Source organism: Lonchura striata, chromosome 1 (genome assembly GCF_046129695.1).
Source record: "Lonchura striata isolate bLonStr1 chromosome 1, bLonStr1.mat, whole genome shotgun sequence".
Classification (NCBI taxonomy): domain Eukaryota; kingdom Metazoa; phylum Chordata; class Aves; order Passeriformes; family Estrildidae; genus Lonchura; species Lonchura striata.
This window is the reverse complement of record NC_134603.1, coordinates 39,589,737-39,616,529: the sequence shown is the minus strand read 5'-3', so window position 1 is coordinate 39,616,529 and position 26,793 is coordinate 39,589,737. Positions and strand designations below refer to the sequence as shown.

At 35.3% G+C, this 26,793-nt stretch overlaps 1 protein-coding gene across 1 annotated transcript in view; it reads left to right on the top strand.

The window, feature by feature from the left end:
• RP1 (RP1 axonemal microtubule associated) overlaps nucleotides 1-26,793 on the top strand; it is a 161,373-nt gene that overhangs the window by 19,476 nt on the left and 115,104 nt on the right. The window contains exons 5-20 of the mRNA XM_077784119.1: nucleotides 180-312; nucleotides 4,749-4,900; nucleotides 5,525-5,603; nucleotides 6,261-6,336; nucleotides 7,900-7,976; nucleotides 8,063-8,094; nucleotides 8,236-8,365; nucleotides 9,434-9,537; nucleotides 11,466-11,639; nucleotides 12,382-12,594; nucleotides 13,686-13,863; nucleotides 15,524-15,655; nucleotides 20,386-20,588; nucleotides 23,730-23,819; nucleotides 25,758-25,890; nucleotides 26,156-26,307. Coding sequence (XP_077640245.1) covers nucleotides 180-312; nucleotides 4,749-4,900; nucleotides 5,525-5,603; nucleotides 6,261-6,336; nucleotides 7,900-7,976; nucleotides 8,063-8,094; nucleotides 8,236-8,365; nucleotides 9,434-9,537; nucleotides 11,466-11,639; nucleotides 12,382-12,594; nucleotides 13,686-13,863; nucleotides 15,524-15,655; nucleotides 20,386-20,588; nucleotides 23,730-23,819; nucleotides 25,758-25,890; nucleotides 26,156-26,307 — 2,058 coding nt within the window. The remainder of the gene's footprint in view (nucleotides 1-179; nucleotides 313-4,748; nucleotides 4,901-5,524; nucleotides 5,604-6,260; nucleotides 6,337-7,899; nucleotides 7,977-8,062; nucleotides 8,095-8,235; nucleotides 8,366-9,433; nucleotides 9,538-11,465; nucleotides 11,640-12,381; nucleotides 12,595-13,685; nucleotides 13,864-15,523; nucleotides 15,656-20,385; nucleotides 20,589-23,729; nucleotides 23,820-25,757; nucleotides 25,891-26,155; nucleotides 26,308-26,793) is intronic.

Sequence of the window (26,793 nt, the reverse complement as noted above, 5' to 3'; positions counted from 1 at the left end):
AAATATGACAGTGAAAAGTCAAGTTTGGGCAGCTGGAGCAGAAATGCTCTAAACCCATAGTTTTGTGGTTATCTGCAAAGCTCTACCTGCACAGATTTCAACAGCATCCCACACATTTTATGTTCTGTTCATCTGCTCTGAGATCAGCAAGTTAAATTGGAATTGTTGGTGCTATTTAGGTGCAGTTGCTGAACCTTTTCTCAGGGGAGCAGTTCTCTTTCCCTGCAAACCGATGGCTGGCCAAGGACCAGTCTGATGGAGAAATATCTGTGGAGCTTCCTGTTTTACAGCAGGGTCAGCCTATTCTTCCAGGTAAGCACAATACAACATCAGCAAAGTCAGACCCCAGACTGTTGTCAGTACAGGTGAGTTCATTATTTTTCATCAGGCCCTCTATATTTTTGGCTGCCACAACACTTTTTCTACTTTGCTTTCTTCTTGCTACTCTGCATATTCCATATGCACAGTATACTGTGTACATTTTAACTGTAAAAAGTTAAAAAGCACTGAAAAGGAAATGAGGGAGACTTTAATGCTTTGAATTTCACATGTTCTTAAAGTGGACTCCTTGTTTGGTAAGATTTTCAGTGCTTATATTTGGTTTAAAATAAAGGCAATAGTAAAGACATGTCAGACGTAACCACCATGAAGGTAACATATGAGCCAGATCACAAACTCTGTTTTCAATAACTGAGAATTATAGCTCCAGTGTTGCTATTGCAGCTCCTGTTTAAGTGTCTTTATGGTAGGTGGCTCAGACTTCCAGAATAGTTTTAATTTTTGTATGTGGAATAAAACTTACGGAATAAATATTTCAGGAGGCTATAAGTGTTAAAATATACATTATTCACAGAGAGATTGTATTGTAATTCTAAAGGTGAATGATTCCAAAGGATATGAAAATAATTGGGTGTTGCTGTTGTTGCACAGTTTTAGTGTCCTGCTCTACCACACCAGTCCCTGATGTTGCTAATGATCCCTCTGCTTGATCAGTGAAAGGGGGTGGAAAGTCTGTGCTTATTCTTCCTGTCTCTCCAATTGGCATTGTCCTTTTCTGGACAATTTATAAGAAAATTACAAGAGCTTAGCAAGAACAATGTGTCCTGGGAGAGATGTGGGTGAAGGAGCAAGAATGCTGTGGCAGATTCTCATCCTATTGGGGTGTGATGCTAGAGGGAAAAATGCCGTAACACCACTGGTATTACTTGTGCTAGGACTTCACTAGAACAAGATCTACCTGGGACATGTCCTCTTCTCTTCCCCACAAAAGTCATATCAGCTGACGAGGACAAAACAAGATGAGAGAAACTTCCATTCTAAGTTATCTAAAAATTATGAAACCGCTTTTTCAGAGTGTTTAACAATTTATCAGTGCGTTATGGTGTGTCTATGATCCCTTGTGTTGATCTTGCAAAGTTGAAATTGTAACGAGTATTTCAGTGGTAACAGATATTGTGGGTGCAGGCTAGAGGAAGAGGATATATACAAATAAAATCGAGGGGCAAAAGTCTAGAAAATGGTCCATGGATGTGGGATAACATACCTTGGGGCGGTTACTCTTGTAATAAAGAGATGGGTGGCCTGGAGTTATATTTATGCTTCTCTGTGATGACTGAGCTCTGAGATTAAGAACCTGACAAGAAGATCATAAAAAACCAGGTTTGTGCCCCATAAGTATGTTTTAAGAGAAAAAGAATAATGGGAGAGATTTCCCCCAGTACTAGCAGATGTCAATGGCTCATAAGAGAAAGAGAGGCCCATCCACATTAACCAAAATGATTTTTGGTTTTGGGTGGTCATGATCTTCATGACAAAAGAAGCCTCAGACGCACTCAGCCTACTTCCTAACAGGTTTGGTCTTTTTGGTCAGGAGACCAATACTGTTTTTATAGGGGGACATAAAAACACAGTGATATAAAAGTCAAGTGCCTCCTCACCCCTTTGAATAAATGCTAATTAATGATAATTGACATACTGTATTGAATATACCCTATTTGCAGCGTATTTTCTTCCCCAAATGTTCTCTTGTTTAAATATCCTGAGATGTAGACCTCAGTTGGTTAGCAAATGGTGCTAAAAATGCCAAGATTCTGGATTCAATCCCTATATGGGCTGTTTACTTAAGAATTTTAGTCAATGATCCCTGTGGGTCCCTTCCAACACAGAATATTCTGTGACTCTCTGATCATCTTAATTTTTGGGCTCTTTCTGAGTAGCAACTTTCCTTGTTTCTGAAATGAAGGTACAATAAAAGATTTTTATTATGGAGTAATCTTCATGCATGAAAAGCACAAAGGCATGCTTACAACCAACCTCTCAATCTGCATTTTGTAGTTAACAATTTCTCTCTAACACAAGGGAGGAAGAAAAGAGCTTCTGTGCATTTCTACCAGCTTCAGTGTAAAAGGGGTCATGCAGAAGGCTTTGGAGAAGGCAGTTTCATCTCAGATTAGTAATTGAAAGACGGCCCCTATGTCTTTTTGCAAGTGTTATATTTCTGCATGAGACAGTGTAAAGGGAACACAGCTTTTAACTTCAGAGAAGATAGTTTGATAACAGAACAGTGAAGGGGTCTAGATTCAATGTGAAAGAGAGATGATGAGAGGCACTTTAAAACCAATTTCTGAATAAAAAGAGGCTGAAGCACTCTCTGATTTGACATTCTTTTTTATTCAAAGGAAAAACATGGGAATTAAACTGTTAAGAAGTGTTACATAGAGACTTTGTTGCTATAATGCTGGAGGAATGAGCAGCATTCCTTTGACGTTTTATCCTCTATCATTCTACTTTTTCCCTGTCTGCTCATGGTTTATGACACAGTCATTAATTATATCCTGAGAATAAATCAGGGATACACAGTGTTGGCAGCTGGTGGACCTTTGCTTTTCGTCTTGCAGGAATTTGAAAGTAGGTAGTTATTGAAAGAGGAAATTGTTGTAATAGAGCATTGTGGTCCTATGCATGGAATTGTTGGTCTAGAGACATTAATTCTCTCCTTCTTCTGTGGTCTGTTCATGAAATGTGTGTTCATGTGGGTGCTGCAAAGAAAAAGTTGGGCAGGTAAATAGATCAGGTGGTGACATGTGAAATTATGTGGGTAAAATGCTGTAGGAATTAACAGTTGCTAAATGAAAACTATGGTGAGTATTGAGACAGGCTTACACTGGGAAAGATAGTGCCTGATTATGCTGCTAGCTAAAGAGTGTCAAAAGCTTCTGTGTGTTAAATATGGCTGGCCTTTGCCACATATTTCAGAGGAGCTCAGAGGCTCTGGTCTCAAACTGAGTTAACTCTCATTCCAGAAGGAAACTAGCACTAGTGTTCTGTGAAGGCACGTTAAAACCTGTGCAGGCTGTTTAGTGTTTTTGCTAAATTATTACCATTATTCAAATTGAATTCTTTAAAGATAGCTTGTTTAGTAACAAACACAAAAAGCTCATTCAAATAAATGAGAGATAATAACAAAAAGAATAAGGATGAATGGAAAAATTGTAACACTGATCAGCCATCTAGCATAATTGCAGATATCTTCAGTGCTTATTAAAGGAAGGTGTTTGGCCATCAGAAGAGTGAGATCTGGAAGCAACCTCCTTCAGAGAATTGCAGCCAAGCTTCATAATGTGTTTCAAATAGAAACTGACAATTGAATGATGATAATGTTGATGTTGTTTCGAACCCAGTGGTTCAGAAACTCTTTTCTGCTTGCAAGACAGAGAAGCGCACGGACATCTACCCTTGGAAGAAGAGCTTGTGTGCCAGAAAATGAGGTTTTCTCTTCCCGTTTCATTCTTTCTGTACTTCATCTGGTCTAACAAAATATTGTTAGTGTATGTTGGCATAATTTTTTCTTTCCCATGTTAATACTGAACATTATGATTGTATGTTTTATCTTACTTCTGAATTTTAAGGAATTCCTACATCTGCATTTTAAGGAACACAGTTTTATACTGGTAGATATTTTTATGTAGATCATAAAATAGTCTTTAGCTTAATCATATTTTAATTCAAATTTAGTTTTACTTGAAATATCCATTCTTATTAAATAAAATTATTTATTGAATTAAATCTTAGTTGTTCCATTCTAAATGTATATACTTTAAAGAATTTCCATTTGGAATATAGAGAGATTACCTATCCCTGGAAACATTCAAAATCAGGCTGGACATGGTTCTGATGTAGCTGAGGATGTCCATGACCATGGCAAGGGCTAGATGGTCTTTAAAGGTCTTCCAAACCAAAGTATCCTATGATTTTGTCCTGCAGCATGAATTGCTAAAATAATAAAACAATGCAGTTTTCTGAGTTTTGAGGTCCTAGAAAGCTAAACTTATGGTGCTAGGTTTTAGTCTATTTGGTTAACCAGTGTATTCAAAATGTTAATGGCTCCAATTGTTTTTGTAGTTTTGATCTCATAGATTCTTATAGTGACAGTAATCTTGGACTTACATTATTTACTTTTCAGTTTATGATGATTTAAAATGATGGTGAAGGACCAAGATATGCTACTGGGCGTTTAGAACTAACTTCTCTTTGCATTCCCCACAAATGAGAGTCTGAGACACAATAATAAATGTAACAACCATAAAAAGCATAAAAGCAACTTTATATTTTATTTTATTGAATAGGATTTTTTAAGTTTTATACCCTGTCCTTGACACAGATATCTTTGGACTCCACAGCCAGCTAGATGTTATTGTAACTATATAATAGTGCTTGTGATATGAAAAGTTGTCATCTTTTATTGTCAGTGACTGTCTACAAAGTGCATGTGACAACTGGAGACCTGTGGAATGCTGGAACTGAGGCTGATATTTATATTTCTGTCTATGGAGAAAGAGGTGATACAGGATCAAGACAGCTGCTCAGGTCACAGAAACCCAAGAAATTTTTAAAAGGACAAGTAAGTGAAAAGGCATTTTTTGATATGTTTGTCTGGCTTTTCTCTCTTGGGTGGGTGGTAATTCCAAGAAAGGTGCAGTTAGAAAAGAGAGAACTACTACATTCCAATGGCTCCCCAAAATTCCCTAATTAAGTTCCAAATACTTTCTGAAGTCATGCAAGTGCTTTTGAAAGTGAGAATTTTCACTTATAAAATAGGTAAGCTGTGTACTTTTGGTTTTCATTCCTCTAAAAATTTGATCTAATAAACAAAGAGGAAATGAAATTTCATTTTATATCTGCATTTCTAATGTTGAACTCTGTTGTAATTGTAATTGTTTAGCCTTTGATGTTTTCAACAGGTTTCTCTTTCCTGACTCATCCCATTCATTTGAATGGCACTAGTCCCATAAGCAAAGTGATTGGGCTTGCTTCTACTTCTGTCTCAGGAAACCTGACCTTCCTGTTTTGCTCTCACTTTATCATCAGCTATTATTTCAAATGATGATCTGGACAAAAGTTATATTGACAAAGTTATAAGGGTTATATAAAACAAAGTCATAAGGGCTTTTGAGTCTTCAGAATTTCATGACTGAAGAATGCTGTGTATTTCAGATTTTTCTGAAATTCTGTTGGTTGATTACAGACTGACATCTTTGCTGTTGAAGCTGTGCACCTTGGATGTTTGTACAAGATTGTTATAGGACACAATGGACTTGGATCAGGTCAGAAATCTCACCTTTGCTCTACCCTTAACTATTATGTTAAGGACAGCATCTGATAGTAATTTTTTACTAATCCCTGTTAAAAACTGTGAGCAGGGGGAATGTTTTCATGTTAAGACATTGATTTTGCCTTGTATTAAAGTTAAAATGAGCTATTATAATTTTAGATGGATTAACATTATCAGTTGCACTGTAAAGATGCAATTGAAGATTTTTGTAACACTATCTTGTCATTAGACTCCCAATTAATAGTGAAACTTAAAATGCTTGCAGTCACAAGTTCTATTTTTCAAACTCTTGAACCTAAATACTAAACATAGCAACTTTGAGACATCATAAGCTACTATCTAATTTTATTGTTATTTTGATTGGCCAAACTAATAAGACTCATATGGTGGCAATGCTAAAGGACGGAGGGATGTAGCCAGGGAGAAACCCAGCAGCTTGCAGGCCCATAAGGAAGCTCTAGAGTACCTAGAGCAGGCACTATCCTCCCTCTAGCCATGAGGTTGGCTGTGACTCTTTAAATCTGCCAGTGGAGCTGCAGATTTTGCAGTTCCAGTAGAAGAGAGAAAACTATAGGAAGTCTGTCATAATTAAATGCATCAACTTTTCTCTCATGAACAATGTTCTGTCTTTTATTTTATTTCTTCTAAGGAAATGGATGGTTTCTGGACAAAGTTGTAATCAAGGATCCTATAACAGATTTGGATTATACTTTTCTTTGTCACAGGTTGGTTATGTTTGATTTGGGTTTTAGATTTTTAATAAATTTGTAACTACTCTTAGTTTTTCTACTGAAATGTCCTGTAAGGGGAAATATGTGTTTCCTAAGAAGCGAGTTGAGATGGTCTGATTCTTTTTGCAGCTCTAAGAGTTGTATCTGGTCAAACATCTGGTCTTTGAATTAGGGAGAAAGCAATAAAGCGTTCTGTGTGAGAACTTTCCATTCTTGCACCTTTTGAACTATTCAAGATAGGCTTTTATTACATATTTTCCATATCTAAAACCTTGTATCTGACACCAAGTGGATTTGTCTGTTCTTCCATGTCATGCAATGCAAGGCTTTCCAGAAGAGTGTCTTGCTGTCTCTTGGGCAAACTGTTCCTGATTTACTGAAGTTAGTATGGAGATTAGCTTGGGGTTCACTGAGCTCAGGATCAGACTTTAACATCCTGTGAAATGACAATCACAAATGTGGATGCCTGACCACATCCCCTTTACTCATTTGCTTTGAACCTGTCACTGAGCTGCAATGTAATTTGAAGCAATCCTAACTTTCCCTGCCTTTTCCCCTGCAGATGCTGCTGCTCTGATTCTTCTGTTCTATAACTCATTTACAGTTTTATCTATGCCTGATTAATTCTCAACACCTTGTGGAAAAATCTTAATCGATAAATATCAGTACAAATATTAGGAATGGTAAAGTCCAGTCACGTAAGAGTGTAGCTGCAGCTTGCCAGTGGCACCCCAATTCTATTTCCTCCTCTCACTTCTCTGAGTGAATAAATAACTGCCCGAGACAGCCCAGAGTGAGCGATGTGCACACTGAAACTGATTTATGTGTGAGTAAGGGCTCTCTGCCTATCAGATACAGCACCTCATCCTTGCCTGACCTAATTTTGAGTCTGTATTCTAGATGAGATGAACTGCTATGAAGAGATCTATAATGTTGGCTTCATACATAATTTAGGGAGAGTTCAAATCCATTTCAGGCAGAAAAATACAGAGTGTGTGCTAGTTATTGTTAGAGCTTGATGCGGTGCTTGCTATCTTGCTCTGAGTGTGTGAATGCTTTTGACTCAAATGGAGTTAGACTTAACTTGCATAAGTAGATGTGTACAAAGGCATTGTGCAACTATAGTTCAGACATTGTGAAAGTGTTGCCACTGTTGGGTTTGTCCCCTCGCATAGGGATTTTCAGGGCATGGAACTATTTGCATCTTGCTGTAGCCTTCTTGCAGACAGGAAGAGCAAACATCATGACCACTGCACAATTCATTATTGATCTGGGATGAATACGAGTTCTCTGATATGTAACAATTCAGTTAGGCCCTTTTACCTAGGTCTGGGAAAGCATTTATTTACGTTTCACCAAGAACAAGAAAGAAAAATAATTTTTTGCCAATGTTAATCTCTTTTTACTAAAGCTGGATTTTTGTATTGCTGTTTGTCAGCCTTGAGACTTTAATGCTTTATTTAATGAGACTTTAATAGCAAGTATTGTATAAAAGTGTCATGTATACTTTGGAAGTTACCAATAAAGGTTATTACTTAAAGGGGTTCTGGTTCTTAGGTGGCTGGATCAGGGACAAGATGACGGCAATATTTCTAGAGAACTGCCTGTGACAGATGCCAGCATGCTTCCAGGAAGTAAGTGAAAATTGGTGGGAAAGAAAACTGTCTCAAAGGAAATGAAGAATCTCTGTAAATTAATTACACTGTTTTTATCCTCACAGGACAAGAGCTGGAACTCAAGAGAGGAAAAGCTGTAAGAGTATACCCTTTTATTTTAATTTAAACCACTGAAATTATGCTTTGAGTGAAATCAGGTCAGTTGAATGCCTTGTATGACAAATTTCTGTGTATCATCTTCTTATAATTCTTCTCTGTTTGTTGTTTACAAAACTAGTGGGCTGCAGAAAAATGGAAATTTCGGAAAGGCGTTATACTTCAATTTTACAACAGGGTCACCCGTGGCTTCATTTGCCTCTACCCAGATAGCAGAGTTGATGCTCTTGGTGACAAGAAAAACAAACACGGTAAAGTATTTCCCCTGTGGATGTATGCATAAGAGATACAAGAAAGAAAGACTTTAATATTGAGATTCCTAAAATGGATAGGAGTAGATAATCATGCAAAACATTTTCCTTATTTAAAATATACATGTGTTAATAACTATAAGGACACAGAAAATATATGCTTAGTTTACACAAACACAAAAATTCTCACATGGTATCTTGCTACTGGCTTTCCTTTACCAAATTGAAAATCTTCCCATAGTCTGTAGTTTGATGCTCCCACAGAACTCACATGGCAAGGACAGCTAGAAAAAACTAGATCCATCTAAGATAACAAGTTCAAATTTAGGTAGAGTTTATTAATAAGGAGTATATATACATGTGTATATACATATATATATATATATATATATATATAATATATATATGTGTGTGTGTATGCATAAATTCATTTTATTCCATTTTTATAATATAAGCTGCATCTTACAAAACTGCAACATAATGGATTGGTAGAACAGTTGCTTAAAAAATCACTGTTGTGCCTGGGAACAATAAAAATGGCAAGAATTTGCCTTTCATCAGTATTTAGTAGCTATAAGAGTTAATTGTTTGGAAAATTGGCCAGATTTAAAATTTGAGAAGCCATGAGTTATGTTGCAGGATTTGCTTTACAAATTCTAATATGGATAGAGAAAATGAAGTCTCTTTTCTTACCTGAGAGCTTTATGTTCCCTACATCATCTGTTATTTATCATCTAAATTCATTGCTAGAGCCCAGTTCATTATGCTGGAGTTCTCAGCTCCTTTTTATGGATTTTTTTTTAAACATATGTGCTGATAAAAAGAAATTTGTTCCTTATCATTACCTCTCAGGGCTTTTCTCCTCAAGGCAGCAAAATAGACAGTAGTCCCTAGATGCCCTTTCTTGAACAAATGAGAGAATTTATTGATCAGAGAGGTCGAACTGTTGAGTTGAACACTTAATTAATTCTTTTTCCTTGAAAATTATAAACCATCAATTGCAATTAAATGCAAATATGAATTAATAGACTTTCATATTTCTGTCTTTTTTAAAAATTTAACTCTTAGGTCTTTTTCATGTAAATGTCAAAAGGAGAAATATATGTATATTCAGCAGTCATCAAATGCCATCTCTTGCTCTTGCTCTTGTCAGTGGCCGTGTAACTGGAAAGGTAGGAAATGCTGTTCCTGATTCCTGCTTCATAAAGATATGCCATTGTCTGATTAAAAAAAAGTTTTAAAAATCTGTCTAATAAATAACTGTACTTCCAATCAGATAGGAAGTGAAGAATTGCAGAACTGAACCCAGGAAATTACTGATACATAGGTGAATTTAGAGATAGGGGTTTGTTTTCTCACAGTTTACTTTTTATTTTTTGGTTAATTTATTTTGTTTAATTCAGAAATACCAGTCCATTCCAAGATGTCATTTATACTTTTTGCCACATGCTGACAAGCTACCTGGAATACCCTAATATCTCCTCTTTTCTGAAAAGGAAAAATTCTCTTGCTTTATTTTAAATGCCCCTTTTCCCTTTGTGTTTTTTATTTTTTTTCAAGTAACATGCCAGTCATAAGACAGCTGGTATAATCCAGGGTTTGTTTGGATGCATTTTGATTTGTTCTAGCACAGCTTCAAAGTTTTACTATAGCCTTTCCTCCTCAGCACTTCCAGTATACAAATAGATAAATGGAGCTGTAGAATTCAATTTCTTCTGATTGTAGAATCAGAGAATATCCTGAATTGAAAGGGACCTGCAAGGATCATGGAAATCTGACTTCTGGCCCTTCACAGGACAGCACCAAGAGTAGCATCACTTGCCTGAGAATGTTGTCCAAACACTTCCTGAGCTCCGTCAGGCTTGGTGCTGTGAGCACTCACTGGGAGCGCCTGTTCCGGCGGCCAGGCACTCTCTTTGTGAAGAACTTTTTCCTAATATCCAATTGGCATGACCTATCCCAGGAAATAGGAGTAATCCAGGTTCTTGTAAAGGAACGCCTTAGGGCTGGTTAGAGTGAAATGGCACTGGATGGTCAATGTGTGTAAATATTTGCACAGGGTTTAAATGAGGAGTGTAGGTGGGAATACCTCCCCTCCTGCAGTCCTCTGGTGAAAGGCCTCAGAAATGAGCCTGAGGGTGCTTTGGGAGTCTTTGATGTTTTATGACACCTGTAAGACATGATACCTGTTGCTCAGGCAGTGGAGGAACAAAAATGCAACACAAAATTGCAATCTGCCTTATAATACATACTTAATTGTACTTTGAGGACATGCTTACTCACTTGCTTCACAACTACTTCTAAAATTCATACACTTTTCCACTCACTTTTATAGATATATTGAATCTGATAGACAGCTCTTTTAGCTTTTTTTCAGAAGGTAGTGCCTTGAAAATGAAAAGTTTTCCTAGAAATATCAATTCTTTGTAGTCTTGAAATTTCTAAGATGATGTAAATAAGTATTATCAATTATTAGAGGGATTCTTAGCATTTTACATTGATCAAAATTCAGTTTTATTTAAATATGAGAATGGTGATGGGTTGATATGTTATGGGTTGAATTATTATATATTATATATTGATAAATGTTTTGATAAAATATTAAATTACATATTTTATAAAATGAGATCACAGAGCCTGCCAAGCTGAGCAGGAAAATATGGACTGTATTGTTTTACTCTTTCAAGTAATACTTCTGATTCTCTGAGTGTTTTCTGTGAGAGCAGTATAAATGAATGAGGGCATACACAAAGGCAAGAGAAGGTGAACTGGTGGCAAAGAGTTACCATGGCTCATTTCCTGTCTATGTCAGCTTCATACTTTTTTGCCATTTTTATAGGCTGTGATACATTCTCCAAGTGAGGCACCCAGGTATCTTTCATATTATTGCCAGATGTGTGTCATTGTACAATGAACTATTTCTGTCCACAGAGCCCACAATTTCACAATTGCAAATCTTAAAAAAGGAAAGATTTTGGTACTAGACTGCTAGTATTGTGGGAATTCGAACAGCACAGAAACTCTGTTGCGATGCTCTCTCTGTTGTTTGGATTTTGCCATATAGTTCATATAATTTATTATTCCTTCTTTAATATGTTAGGCCAAAGACAAGGCCTGCTGTGAGCTCCGTGTTCACTTACAACCAAACAGCCGTGCCATTCTCGAGTCAGCCAGCTACCCAGGTCACACCGTGGCTTTCAATCTCCAAGGCAAAGTAGCTGATGAAGCAACGGGATACGCTGGGCTTTCCAAAGAATTTGTTGTGCATGTCAAGGTAAGGTGGGAAGAGAAGAATTAGGAAGACCCTTCTAAAATTTGGTGTTCTAAAGCAGATTGTTTCTAACGGAGTTTCAGAGGTTTGCGAGGTAAAAAAAGGATCCTCTTCCACGAGGTGGAGCTCAGCTACAGTTTAACAGGTAGGCAGCCCTTGAGAAGGTTCCCTTTACTGCTCTCCCGGGATAGCGGTGCCGATGCTGCAGCTGGAACATGCAAATAGAGTGGGCAGTAACACAGAAAGATGAGACCCTGAACTTGCTAGTGAGACCTTCAAAAAGTAGCACATGAGAGCTGCTGTTGAAAAGAGACAAGTTCTTTAATTTGCCACTCTCCGTGTTCTCTGGATATTATGCTGAGCTGACTGAGCAAGAAAAAGCAGAGATGCTGCAAGTAGGGAAGGATTTCCACTGCTCTGGTTAGTGCCTGTGCAGAAAGCAGCAAATATTCAAAGACTGGAAGTATACTTGAATTACCCGAGACTGACTCTTTTATCTTTTATGCAAAGACATGCATGAGTAAGTGCTTAAAACTAAATGGTAGGAGCAGTTTCAGTTTCTTGAATTACTTGAGACTGACTCTTTGAGTGTACTTGAATTACTTAAGACTGAGTCTTTTATCTTTTATGCAAGGACATGCATGAGTAAGTGCTTAAAACTAAATGGTAGGAGCAGTATCAGTATCAAAATTTAATATGGAGAAAAGCTGTGCTGTTCACAGAGGACTTTTTTTCTGATCTAAAGGGTGTGTTTCATCATGGTGCCATCATTCTGCTCAACACAAGTCTCTGCCAGGCTCTGTCCCTTAGATCTGATGGGAGCTGCAGTGGAGCAGGTCAGCAGCAGCAGGAATCCTACTGGAAGGTGCATAAAATCGGCTCTGGACTCTGCATGTTCGAAAGTGTGCACAAACCAAGAATGTATCTGAAGATCAAAGATGACCAGTGTGATGGAACAGTAAGCAGTTATTGTTTGTATTTCCCTCTGCAGATAGTTTGAGTAAATTGTCAGTGATAGGAGAGACTAATTTTCTTGCATAAAAACTACAGAAATCTTTGTTCAGATTAAAAATGTTTCAAATATTTTCCTTCATTTGCCAAAGCAAAAGCAGAAAAAAATATAGCAAGAGAAGGTGTTGTGTCAATTTGGCAGTTGATGGAATCAGTAAAGATCTGATTTTATTATTAAACTATTGAGAATGTGGATGTAGTTAAAACTTATGTACTGCTAGATAGATGATGCAGATAAAACCCATTAAAGAATAACTAAGATGTGAGTGACTGAATACTTCACTGACTTTTAAAGTGTGATTCTGTTAATCTAAGTTAATAAATGTAAGAAATAGTTTTGCATAATTCTTATTTGGGAGTTTAAGACAACTGAATAAGAAATTGAACTGTGTAAGTACTCAGATATAAGGTCCATGAAAGTATTTTCATTGTCTCCAGTACACTTTCAGAGATTAAAATATTTGATCCATATTTTGAATATAGGCTTTGTGAGTATCTTATTTTTCAGCAGTGCTCCCACCAATGGATCAGGAAGTCCAGATAAAAAGTAACATTGAGTAAAGGTCTTGAAATTAAACTTGTAAATCCTATGAAATTGAGGAAAAAATGTGTTACATCTATTTAATACATGCTATATTATACAGCATTAGCAAATCTGGGCTATGAATATACTTTGTATAGAGATATCCTATGTGTTCTGATATAGATATTTTCACATTCCTTAATCCTCTGGAAACTGTTTAAGTGGGAAACTCCTTTGAATATATCCTAGCCCTTGCCTAAAGCCTAACAAATCAGAATGCTTTCACTTGGTCTTTCATTTACCTAACTTATGTGATTAGTCTTTCTGGTCATAAAGGAATAAACTGGGATTAGTTGCAGGTATGTCTCTGTGTGTGTAGTAATGTATCATGTTGTGAAGAATGTAAAGTTAATCTGAAATATTACTGGAAAGTAGTAATAATTAAGACTATTAAAAAGTTTTCTAGTTACATTAATTCAATTGTTGAATTCATGTTTCTGTTATCAATTTCTTAGGGCAAGGGTGATGAATACTGTCATTTTAAAATTGAGAAGAATTTGGAAACTGGATCTGTGAGTCTGGAATCAGTGCAAAATAAAGGGATATATGTTGGTCTTCTGCCAGATGGCCAAACTAAACCAGTTGTTAACACTGGAGAGAGAAATATCTTTTTCTACCCACAGGTCATCAAATGTATGTGATTCCTCAATAGCCTATGGTTTTATTCAGTAATTACTGTTTCTAATGGACAAAATTTAAAGCAGAAGTGTAAAATATATATTGACACATTTTGCCTTGGTTTCAGTAGCTTTAAAAGTGAAAATTTTATTTTCTTTTTTTTTTTAAATTTCTCCTACATATTCAGTTAGCTTGATTCCTTTATTTTAATAATAATAATACAGGAGATGTCAATTGTTTTACTACAAAGCTTTTGAAAATGAGAATTGAAACGGGGGACAAGATAAAGACAGCATTGACTTCCTGGGTGTATTCCCCATTCTGGGCACAGATTTTGGAAGCCTGGGAAGTGTTGTCTTGCTGCCAACTCTACCACGGTTTTTCTTGATTTTATAAGGATATTAGTACACTTTCAAGAAGGCCTGGTTGGAAGTGTTCAGTTTGTTTTTTAGTGATGTGAAATACATTGTACTCCCCATCCAGAATATTCATTATATTATTCCTCTTTCCCTTAGTCAGATTTGAGAGCTATTGCTCTCAAAATATTTCCTCAGTAGAGAGCTGATCTAATCAACTAGCCAGGACTCCGAAATTTGGTCTCAGCACACTCGGGATCACTGTCATTGGGTACCTGCTTGTCTTTTCCCCTTTCAGGAGAAAATAGTTTTTAATTTGGTGAAAAACTAGCTATGAAAGGTAGCCAACTGACTTAGATTATAACTGCAGAAAACACAATTCTACAGGAAATGTGTTCTTAACTGGTGGACTTCACAGCAGACATCAGGAAAAGAAACAACACGTGAAAAGGCTAAATGGACATCAGTTTGCACTTGAGAAGTTTCTTGGATTTTTTCCAAACAGAATCAGAACATACTTATCTTAACACAAAGAGTCTCAAAACCTACAACCACTCTTACAATTGCATATGTTCATATATACTGTTGTATATATATACAATTATACATATATACATATGTATATATGTGTACTGTGATGGAAGCATTATGAAAGTGACCACAAGCACATCCCTACTGTTCTGTCCCTGTTTGCTGCAGGGTGATAGAAATATTTTAATCGCTATGTCCTTGTAGAAATGAGGAAATTATTTTCCTTTATTAACCTTTGGAAAAGCAGTGTTTTCAATAGAAATTCTCAACAAGTCAGTGCTTACTGGAGTCATTAAATAAAGCTAAACATTACTTTGTTGCAGCCTTCAACCCTCCTGAATATTTATATAGTTGTCCACTAAAAGAATATAAAAAGGAACAAATATTTTCCATGCAAGCAATAAATATTGTTGGTCTGACATGTTCATATTAGCAATATCAATTTACTTTTTATTATTCAAATGGCCTCTAGCAATTTTCATTTCAGCATTTCCACTCTTAAGAAAACATATTGGTGGTGGAGAAGATTATTTTGGGGAAAGCTTCATGTTAACAAGTCATTTTATTCCTACATCAATGTTAAATTTTTGCTTAGATTTTTAAAACATTGAATGGACTTTAATTGGTATGTCAGTTCTGTTCCCAGTTTTTGTAGCATTCTGCTAACAATAGAGAAAGGATTTTGATGTCTATTGTGTGGAAGAACTGTGAGATCTGTTGTTAGCTTCTGAGAAAGAAAGAGCAAATGGCTTCCAGCTAGTTACAGATTTTACATTTCATTGTTTTAGTTGGCCGGGAAAAGCCTATGGGAACATCTGCAGCACCCAAACAAGAGAAGAAAGACTTCAGAGAATCTCAAATCCAATCAGCAGAAGCCCAGGAGCCAGTACCTCAAAGGCTTTCAACTTCCTCACCCTCAAGTAAGTGACAGTTTACAAACCAGCTGTGGTACATGTTTTATGCTTGTCCTCTGTGCCTGTTTGCAGAGACTTACCTTAGGAGGGACAATGAATGGCTTTTCTAGATTATTGGATTATGCACTCAAGCACACTACATAAAATGCATTTCCATTTGCTCTTTTTCTAAAAGGAGCATTGGAATGTGGTTTATTGATAAGACAACAATCAGCAGGTTGAGTAACTTGTTAAATAACTTCATTTTAAAAAATTAATTAGTAACCTATTGATTGAATATTTCTGTGGAAATTAAGAGGTTGATATGGTGGAGAACCCTATCTAAAGCTCACTGAAATAATGGAATATTTTTCATTTATGCTCTCACACTCATGTTTTCTGCTTTATGGTTCACTAGAGGAAAGAGGAAAGTTTTGATGCATTGCATGCTAGATTTATACTTATGATTTGGCAGGTAGGAGTTAGATAAACAATGTTCTGGTCATGCTCCTAGATTCATAGTCTAGCAGATATGTTTTTCTAGAATAAAATGCTTTCTCTTTAGCTAAAGAAGTTGCTTAAATAGTCTAATACAAGAATTTTTGGTATATTCAGCATTCAGCACCAAACTAAGGAACTAAACAACAAAACAAAACAGGGACTGATACATCTCTTAAAGAGTGGGGATGATCATATTTACTTCCTGTATCTCTTATTTCAATGTACCCAAAGACCCTGACAGTCTGAATCATGTAATTTCATTACAAAAAAGCAGATGGGGTAAATGGAAACTACAGAACTGCAAATATCACATGGAGGCACAGTCACATTTTGGAAACATATCTGTTACTATGAAAGAGATTTAAAGACAAGATTATATTGCAACTTCCAGTATGAGAGACATGCTTACTCAGTTACAGGTGTTCTCAAAGGCATTTATGCAGCAAATAATTCAGGTGTGTTGCTGATTTGGTTTTGAACTTGATCTTCTGATTATTTCAAGGTATATGTGAAAAGTTTGATTATGTGAACAAGACATTACATCTGTCATCCTTGTTCATAGGGTATAATGGGAAGTATCAAGCAAGATTTTAATTAAATTCAGTTCAACCAAAGTATTCTGGTTATAGTGAATCACTATAAATACTTAATTCTTTTTGGAAATATTTTTCCATTTTTAGCTCAAAACACCCAATATCTAATCTGTCAGACTTAGTCCTGTATCACTGTGTCACAAAGCCTTCCTGAAGTGTGGTGGTTTGTCAGCAGATATGCTGTGTCTGAAACCCATGACAACAATACACAAGCCATCAAACCTGTTTTCAAAGAAGCTGGATGTTTTTAGGTTTGGATACAAAGGATCCTTTTATAGAAGCAATATCTGCCGTGAAATTGGTTACATAGAGTCTATAGCACTTTGTAAGTAGTTTTTTCAGCATTCATAAATATAGATTCTGCTCATGGAAAATGAATAGAAATATCAAAGTTACTCTGTCTTTCAAATAAAATGATCATTTTTTAGTAAGACACTTTTCACTTAACATATGTCTTTTGACATGTACAGGTGAGCCTTGAGTTTTAAACTGATATTCATAAAATTCTTACTTTCTGTTTTTCACTCACAGTAAATATTTAGAAAAGGGTGCTGCTTGTACTGAGTATATAATAGAGCAGTGGTCTTTGCAGGCAAACTCAGAGCAGATTAGCTTTTAGCCTGACCAGACCCTCCTATTTATGTCTATGTCCGCTAACTGGTAGATGAATTTTGGTTTCTGTTTTAACAATTAATAATTGATTTAGGATTCATTAAACTGAAAGCCATGCTACAGCATTTGAGACTTCTCCTATTGCAGTGTGAGTTCTGTGTTCCTCAAGAAACTTCTTTCACTGTACAGAGATGATGTCAGGTCCCAGCTTTAACCTAATAGCTCAGATGTCATTAGCTTCCATGACACAAATGCAGTCTGTGACCCTGAGAACACCTCTATGGTTTGGTATTAACAAAGTGTATCTCTGAGAAATACTCTCTATATATCTATATATCCCCCACATTCCTTTCCTGTATGTCTGGCGTTATTAGTTGCTATTATTTTTTTAATATCTTTTACTTAGAATGTATAAATAAAATCTGATTTCATTTCCACCTCAGTTAACATTGGAAATGATGATACACAAAGGTATAATAAAAAATACATCCACTTTATTGCCCGAATGTCTGCTCCAGAGATTAGTTTTTCTGATGGTTCATTTTTTAAAAGTGTCACTCAAGCATATCATTTTCTCAGACAAGATAATTTTCCTTTTGTGTTACATTTAGGATAAGTAAGTAAATTTAAAAAAATGTATTTCTGTGAAGTTGTGGAAAGGGTTGTGACTTCAACGTTCTCATGCAGGCCTAATAGAATTAATTTTTGTCACAATAGATTTACAGCATGGTGTCATGAAGTGTGTAAAATCCCATGAGTAATGCAGGGCAACCATCAAATCTTCTTTTCAGACTGGAATATTTTTAGCCTGTAGCAAATCAATGCTACTGATTTCCATTTGTAAGAAGAGCCAGTAATTTATGAGGCAAAAAGCATTCCAAGCCTGTGAATTGTTTGTGCATTATTGTTCCAAGAGGTGGTAGTTTGAGGCTGCAGTAATTGTTTTGGGTGGCAACTGCCCAAGTCTGGAGTTCATGTCCTAACCACATGAAGCAACATGAGATTCCTTATGTTTCTTGAATACCTTTGCATTTTATGAACATTTTAATCTCTTTGATGTAAGAAAGTTGTAGTTTTGGATAGCTGGAAGGAAGTCTAGCTTTCAGAGTTATAGGTGAGAAGTTAGGTAACTACAGTTGCAGAAAATTGTATAGTCAAGTTCTCCAAAATGTTTATCATACCAAAGCAATTAGTTTGCTATAGTTCTTTCACTGAAAGTGAAAGTCACTGAAAGAGAAGTGTAATTAAGTTCTTTTTCTGGTGAACTCTAGATATTTGTCTCTTGCTTTATTATTGGAGTGTTGATTATTCTTTTTCCTGTCAAAATAATTTGCTCTCAGTCATGATGAAGAATACAATCAAATCAGCCAGTATTGCCTATTCTAAATCACTATGACCAATCCAAAGTCATATTACTTCTGTTAGAGGCACTGCTGTAAAAGTAATTTTACTACAGTTCTGAATTTCTTAAAAATTCATTAACCAAATATTATAATCTTTGCCAATGCTAAATTTCCTGTTGTTCTAGAAGCCAGTCCTTATTTATTGTAGACCTTTGTATGGATCCTAAGTCCTTTGCAATTCCTTGTGTTAATATTTCACATCAGTTAAGATATTAATGCTAGTGGATCATAATTCAGTTTTGGGGCTTTAGTTATCATGTTGATTTAAATATAGGACAACCTGATTACTCAACTGTATCATTCCTTTTGAATGCAACTTTTAAGAAAAAAGGGCTGCTGGTGATGATCGCTTTTTCATCAATTGCTTTTTTGTCTGGTTTTGGTTTGATTTTGTTTGGTCAAGTGTTTGGTTTTTTTTTTCCTTTCATGTAAGGGTGGTGTAATAAGTGAAGGGAAGAACTCCATCCAGAGAAACCCAGTACAGTATTTTAATCAAGCAAATAAAAAAGGAAAGGACTGTAATACCACTACATAACTTAGGCAGTGCAGCAGAAACATCCACAGTGATGCATTGGAAGTTTTTCAACAATTAATATTGGTGGCATATTAAAAATTCTCTTTGCAGTCACATGGAAAGTGCTTATGTGAACAATTTGGAAACCCCTGGAGGACACAGCATATTGGCAATGTGCATGTTCATATTTTCAAATTTGGGACTTATAACTGCCTCTTGTGTCAGAACAAACTATAAATTCCTGTCAGCAAGGATTCCCTCTTTTGGAGAGGGCTCCATGGTCATTGGAAAGTAGTGCTCCAGACATCTAATGTTTGTAATTTTCACTTTGATTAAATTACTCAAAACTAAATTCCTTTCCCCTAATAGAGTCTGATTTTTCCATATCTCCTGTGCAGAGGTGTCATTTGCTATCTCTGCATGTACATTTGTTTCTCTTAAGGGTAGATGGAAGATCACTGGGTTTTGCTCTAAAATGAAGCCTATATTTTACAAAATTTTATTTGCTTAGCCATTAGAGCTGTGAAATTTATCCATAAAGTGCTACTGTGCTGCTGTTGTCTCATTCATGCAGAGCATGCCTTAATCCAAATAATGGCACTGCATAAGTATGGTTAAGAAAAGCTATATCAAGGTATTTTTGATATTTTTCTTTTACAGTATTAGTTGCTATTTAATTTGAAGAAAGTTAATTTCCTGATTTCTTTTTTTATTTGAAATTAAAATTGTCTGTATTCCTAGACATGTGACTCTCCTAATGACGTCCCAACACAAGGTATTAGAGGAGAAATTTGACTTGTTTCTAAATGTCAGACTAAGAAACCAGAAATATCAATTTAATGGTCACAGTTCTGCACCACAGCATCCTTACTCTGCTCCAGAATATGTACAAAAAATATGACGATGGCGTGTGTGAGAGATAACTTGTTCTTTTCCAGCTGATTCTTGTAGCTCAACTAATCAGTACATTTTGGTCTAGACAAGAAACATAAATCAATCTTTTCAGACTATCTCACTTGCCATGAAAAAATACAATCCCCCTGCTGTTATGGCCTTCTTATGTGCTGAAGTTACAACAGCAACTGGCAGTTTCATGTCAATTTTCATCTCCCACTAACGTTCTGTATTTCACAGAGGAAATGAGAAATCCCCACGGTGGTGAGCGTCCCCTTCCTTTGGATGATGAATGGAGAGTGTCAATACTGACAGGAAATGCAGGAACTGAAGCAAGTGTCGCTCTTTGGATATATGGAGACAGAGGATTAACTGGACCAATAACTCTTGGCAAGGACAGCAGAAAGCAGCTGTTTTTTCCCATGCAGGAAGATGAATTTCAGGTAGCTAATGAAGGCTAAGAACATTATTTTAATAGGTACCTTTCCAAGGATTATCCTGGCATGTGAAAAGAAAATAATGTTTTTCTCCTATATTTACTGCATAAAATAAATCTGTATCTAATCTCCATGAATTCTGTGTTAAATCAACTTGTTATGTATAGTAAACAACAGAGGAAATATTCTTTCTTTTAAACCACCTCCTTCATATAGATGATCAAATGGGACAACTGCAGAAGTAAATTGATTTCTTTAAGGCAATTGATTTGAAACTAGCTTTAAAAACTATTTTGAAACAAGCTATGCCTGATATACGACTTGCATATTGTTTAGGGATCTTTAGTAATTAAGTTTTCAGGTATACAGTTTTCAAAGCATAATATAAAATATATGCTGTGGAACTCATTCAATTAAAGAAGAAAACCCATTTTAGAGCTGCCATATTATAAGTGATTGAAATGACAGAAATATTTACCTGTGGAATAACTAAAAGTCCAATGAAATCTATGTGTTACCATGTCGTGAAAACATAGGGTTTCTGCTTTTATTTAAGAATAACTCCACGTCTATCTTAATAAGGAAATTATGTCTAGGTAGACTGAGAGGAAATTACCAAAGGAGCTAAAATTTCTGTTTTGCTTAAACCTCTGTCTGAGATGCATGTAACATTGCTGTCTTCAGTAGCTAAAGCAGTCGTTACATATTTCATGATTTTTTCTGGACTCATCAACACTTCTAATACAATCTTCATACAATCCAAGATTGCTACTGTCAGTGATATTAATAATAATAATTCTCTCTATGAATAGGGCATAGGTAGGGAGACAAACTACCATAACATTCATTTTCTAAGCATATAGGCTATAGATTATGATCCACAGGGAATCCTGTTCTCCTAATTAGTAAATAATTTATAAGCAATGTTGGATAATGGCATGTTTGCAACGTTAATCCATATGTTCAGAAGAGATGGACCAATTTTTCTTCTCTAAAATGGATGTGGCCCATTATGGCTGTGTGCTGCAGATATTGATCTTGTGAGAGAGCAGGATCTTTCTCTCAGCACCTGGGGCTACTCCTAGGGTTTGTTACATCACATTGACACTATGGCTTTCAGGCATGAAACAGCAAATGTCATTGAAGTGCTTTTCACTCTTTAGTCTGCAAAAAAAGAAAAAAGAAAAAGTCTATGAGTAAGAGCTCTTTCTTCTCTTTTTCCCCTTAAACTTTATCCTGTACTTGTTTAACAGAACAGGTCTTGAAATGAGGATAGGGATGTAAGACATAAAAAAAGCTACATCTTCTTACCACTTCTGTCTTTGAACTTTTATGTTTTCACTGATATATTCTAGAACAGACAATACCAAATTTTATTTTTAAAGTAATCAACTTAATCACAGTTCTGTCCAGGAGTTCTAGGAAGAAAGCAGCTTCTGAAAGGCTAAAATAGTCCAGCAATTCGGAATTAGTTTAAAGTTCTTACCTTTCATTTATCAACAACATGTGCAACCATGAAATGTTTGAGTAGAGCTAACCTAAGAATTGAAAACCATTCAATAAGTGGCCTTCTCTTTCTTACCTTAGCTTACCCATGTGAGTTTTCATTGCCTGCTTTATCATTCCTAAGACAGTGCATGAGAAAAATCAAGACTACCAGAGTGCTACTTCTGGAAGACCTATACTTGTTTTAGGAAGAAAACATGCTTGCATTCTGACTCAGTCTACTACATTTTGTTTTGTGTTGTATTGATACATGAAATTATGTGCAACCTTTTTATTAACTAAAAGTCTGAAGAGGAATTTGTTAGAATAAACAGAGGACACGGTAGCCTTATATATGCAGTGAGCACCAGCTCTGTGAATGAGAATACCATATCCCATATTACTTGAGAAGTAGGTTAGTTTGTTAGTTTGTTTGTGAAATGAGGGAAAGACAATACCTGGGTATTTTTTTTTTCGATCAAACTGAATATATGCCCATTTGTTTGGTTAATGGAATTCGGTTGATGTAACAATATAATTTACTTGTGTGAAACCCAGAGATTCTGTCTCAAACCACCATTATGAAATTCCAATGTGCAATTCAACGTTCAGGAAATCCAAATAGAAGTTTTTTGCTTTTAGAAGTGTTTGACTAAAGCATGACAATGCTGTGACTATAACATAAAATATTCTTACATAAAAGCACAAAGAGCCAAAAGTTGATACAAGAAATCAAGGTAATTCTGGCCTCTGAAATGAGAAGAGTGCTTTTTGTTAATGAAAGTAAAGAATGAGTGGATAATATACTAGTAGGTGTTTCTAAGAGAATGAAGATAATTTTTATCCAATGCAAATAGCTTTTTCGATGTAAATGGTGGAAAGGAATAGGCTGTTACCAATCTTTTATGAATAGAATTATTATTTGAGAAATAACATAATAACACACTCTTCCTTTCCTAAAGGTACATTACAAATTATCTAAAATTATTTATGCTTGCTTCAAATAGTGGTTAAACTTCAAATGAACCCTAGATAAATGAGGGTTCATTTAAATTTTTGGAGATAGGGTTGCAGAGAATAGTTTTTATAAGTAAGAGCACACATAATGCTTGAAAAGGCAAATGAATGCAAATCATAGTCAGAAAGCAAATATAGCATCATTCTGAAGTTTTGCAGATGTTCTGTCAGCCCTTGGAAGCTATTCTTTGAGGTCTCCAAAATTTTATATCCTTCATGTTGACATATTAGGGTTTATGGTCATCTGTGCAGAATTATGAAAGATTTGTGACTTGTAGTCAGAGGATATAATTTTGTTTATAGGATGTTATTTTGTATTACTCATTTCTCTCATGAACAGCCCTCACCAACTTTTTTTACTCTTGAAACTTTGAAGAGTTCAAATACCTGCCAAATCATTCTCCTGGCAAGACTTGTGCCTCCAGTAGCTGTAATCTGGTCAAACTGGGACTCAGACAGCAATCTGCTTAGTCAAAACAGAAGCAATATGTTCTTTGAATCCTATAACCTCAAATCTGCCAATCAAATATGTGTTTTTTCTGAACACTCAGATACTACAGTGGTTCAGATAAATCTAGTATCAATTGCAAAGTTAACGATGTAATTCTATGTAGTGATATACTGTACTGTTCTGACTTTATTCAGGTTAAAATAAACAGCATTGGGAATATCTACAAGATAAGAATTGAACTTGATGGATTACCAAATGAGCAACCTGAGTGGAATTTACAGAGGGTGAGATTTTACAGTGATTTTGTTCCCTTTTAATTAAATTTATGTGAAATAAAGGCCCAACTTTTCATAAAGACATAGGTTTATGAATCAATAAATGCTGATTGGGATAAGTTCTTACTGAATTTTGTTCTTAGATTGCTGTGGAGATGACAAGAACTCTGATACAGTTCATGTTCTAAGGGATGAATTATGCGGGATTATTTTGGAATTATTCCTAATTCCTGCAGAGAACAATTTTATTGTATTGATGTGCTTGACTTAGTTTTGCCTTTTGAAAATTTGCCATACTCTTTGATTTTTCTTTGCTCTTCAGTGTGTGTTAGGGACAGTCTAGTTTTAAAAAATTGATGGAGCAGCAATCATTCCATGGCAACAACTTGCAAGGAATGAACAAAGTTTGCTTAAAGGTAAACAAAGTAAGTCATAACAGGCACCACCGTTTCATTTCATAATTATGAATATTTTCAGGGAAAAAAAAGCTGCTGGGTTTTTTCGATTTGGTGAATAAATTCTTCTTCTTTATTTTGTTTTAATTCTATTTTTCTCCTGATATTTAGGGATGTTCCCCAGACTAAATTTGTTCTAAATGCTTCTTAAGGCTGACACCCATGTAAAATGTATTTCAGAACTGGGATAAGAAATTTTTGTCTGTTTCTTGTGTTGAATTTGTAAAGGAAACAAGTTTATTCTTTTTCACTTGAATAATATTAAAAAGCTTGATTTAGGCAATCAGAATTAGGCAATAATAGCAGATTTTTACATTAACCCAAAGGTCTTAACTGAGAATGTAGTAAAACTGAATGTAAGCATAAATATTCCACTTTCCAGCCTGGTAGTTACTAAATATTTCTTTAATATTTTGCTCCAAGTTTAATAGGGTAAGCCAGGGATTTCAAAAACTTCATCTCAGATCAAGAAATAAACCATGTTGAAAGCTGTATTTTCCTGAAAAAGAAGTTAATATATGCAATTGTTATGAATCAGCAGGGGGGTCACTGCCAGTAAATATTAGAGATTAAAAATCAATGCTGCCAAAGTATTTAATGTTAGAATAAACACATGCTTTGGTGTTGAAAGCAGTGTTCATTTTACTTGAAATAATATTTTATTGGAAAAGTGAGATAGACACATCTATTGCCCTTATTCCCTTAGTGTTAGAATTTGGATGCAAGTATGTGTTTTCATAATTTTGTTTACAAGGCTTATGCATATTATATGCACACTCAGAAATGCAACTGCAGAAAGATAATTTTTGATTTTGTTTTGCTAGTCAAGACCTCTGGAAAACCCCTGTAGTAAGTATTGTAATTCAAGACCAACAAAACTGCTTTCATAAAAGATAATAGAGTGATGTAATTATAGGAAAAAAGGCAGCTATCTTACTATACAGCAGCAAATAACTCTAGAAATTAGAATTCTAACCATCTTAAGAATATATAGAGGGTGATGGTACCCAGGTTGTTTTTTGTTTTGCTGTAGAATAGTCAAAGAATATAAATTGATTTAATATTCCAATATATCCTCTACTTGTCAAAGTTCAGAAGGATGTAGATGATGAGTTTCATCCTGTTTTCATTCTAAAATAAAAAATCTGTGTCCATCTTTCCACATCTTCCAAAACCCCAGTGTCATGTAACAGCAGCTACCAGAAGGTTTTTAAGTCTTCAGTCCTCCAGGCAGTGTTACATAGAGGTGGTTTACTCCCTGAAACCAGACTTGATGGCATTTCAAATGGCAAACCCACAAATTTCAGCTACAGATTTGTTTGTTGCATAGTATTGGCCAAAATAAAAATATTTTCATACTGCAATTTTGTACACCATATATACTGATTGTGTTATTTTTTCTGAGATATAAAAAAATTATACAAAAATATGTTTTGCTGTTGAGAAGCAAAGCACTGGAACTGAGTTATATTTGGAATTGCATCTCCTTCAGGTGATACTGCAACATCTAAAGAGCAAGAAAACACTGAATTTTCCAGCAAACACATGGTTATCAAAGAATCGTGATGATAGAAATCTTCTATGTGAACTTCCAGTAGTGGAAGCTGGAAAACCTATCTATCCAAGTATGTGGTTTTTATTTATATATTGTTACAGTTATATAAAAAGTTATTTATATATTGGCTACCGGTTTTCAGTGTTAATGCCAACTGAATTGTGGTCCTAGCAATCTTAAAAGCAAATAGTTTGGCTGATTTCTGGAGAGTATCTTCCAGAAAACTAATTCCAGATCAGACATACTGACATTGTTATCATTAAGCTATAATAGTGACTAAAATTAGTTGTAATTACATATAACTTGAATTTTCTTATTTTGGTTATTTCTGGAAGTTGTTTTATACCATGTTTATGTCCACACCGGTGACTTGGAGCAAGCTGATACAGACTGTGCAGTTTATTTGTGTATCTATGGAAAAAGAGGAGATTCTGGTCTAAGACTTCTGCATAAAACTGGTACACCGGTGCCATTTCAGAGAGGAATGGTAAGTCTGAAAAACAGTTTGCTTAGCCTTGTGAATATAGTTAAGTAATTGTATACATATTATACAGGTTCCTAATAATAGTAATAGAGCAAACTACATAGGTTTAGCTAAATAACTTTTAAGAACTAAGGAAAATAAATATTTTTCTATTGACCCAGGATTTCATAGAATGAGTGAAAACATAGGCAGGAAAAGGGAAAGAAAAATTGTTTGAGGGCCTTACCCTCAGATGGTGAGAAGAGCTGCCTATGAATTTAAAACATGTAGTTTCAAAGTATGATGAGCTACAGATGGCTCCAAAAGACTGTACAGAAATTGTTCTCCATGATTTCAGATCTTTGTAGGTCCATTTGGTTATGTATTTATTTTACTGCATAATAGATTGTAAAGTATTGTGATTAATACAGGACAGACTTAAATTAATTTTTCTTTCAATTTATTGCCTCCTAGCTCTTCCAAAAGTAAAATATATGACATCCTGATTAT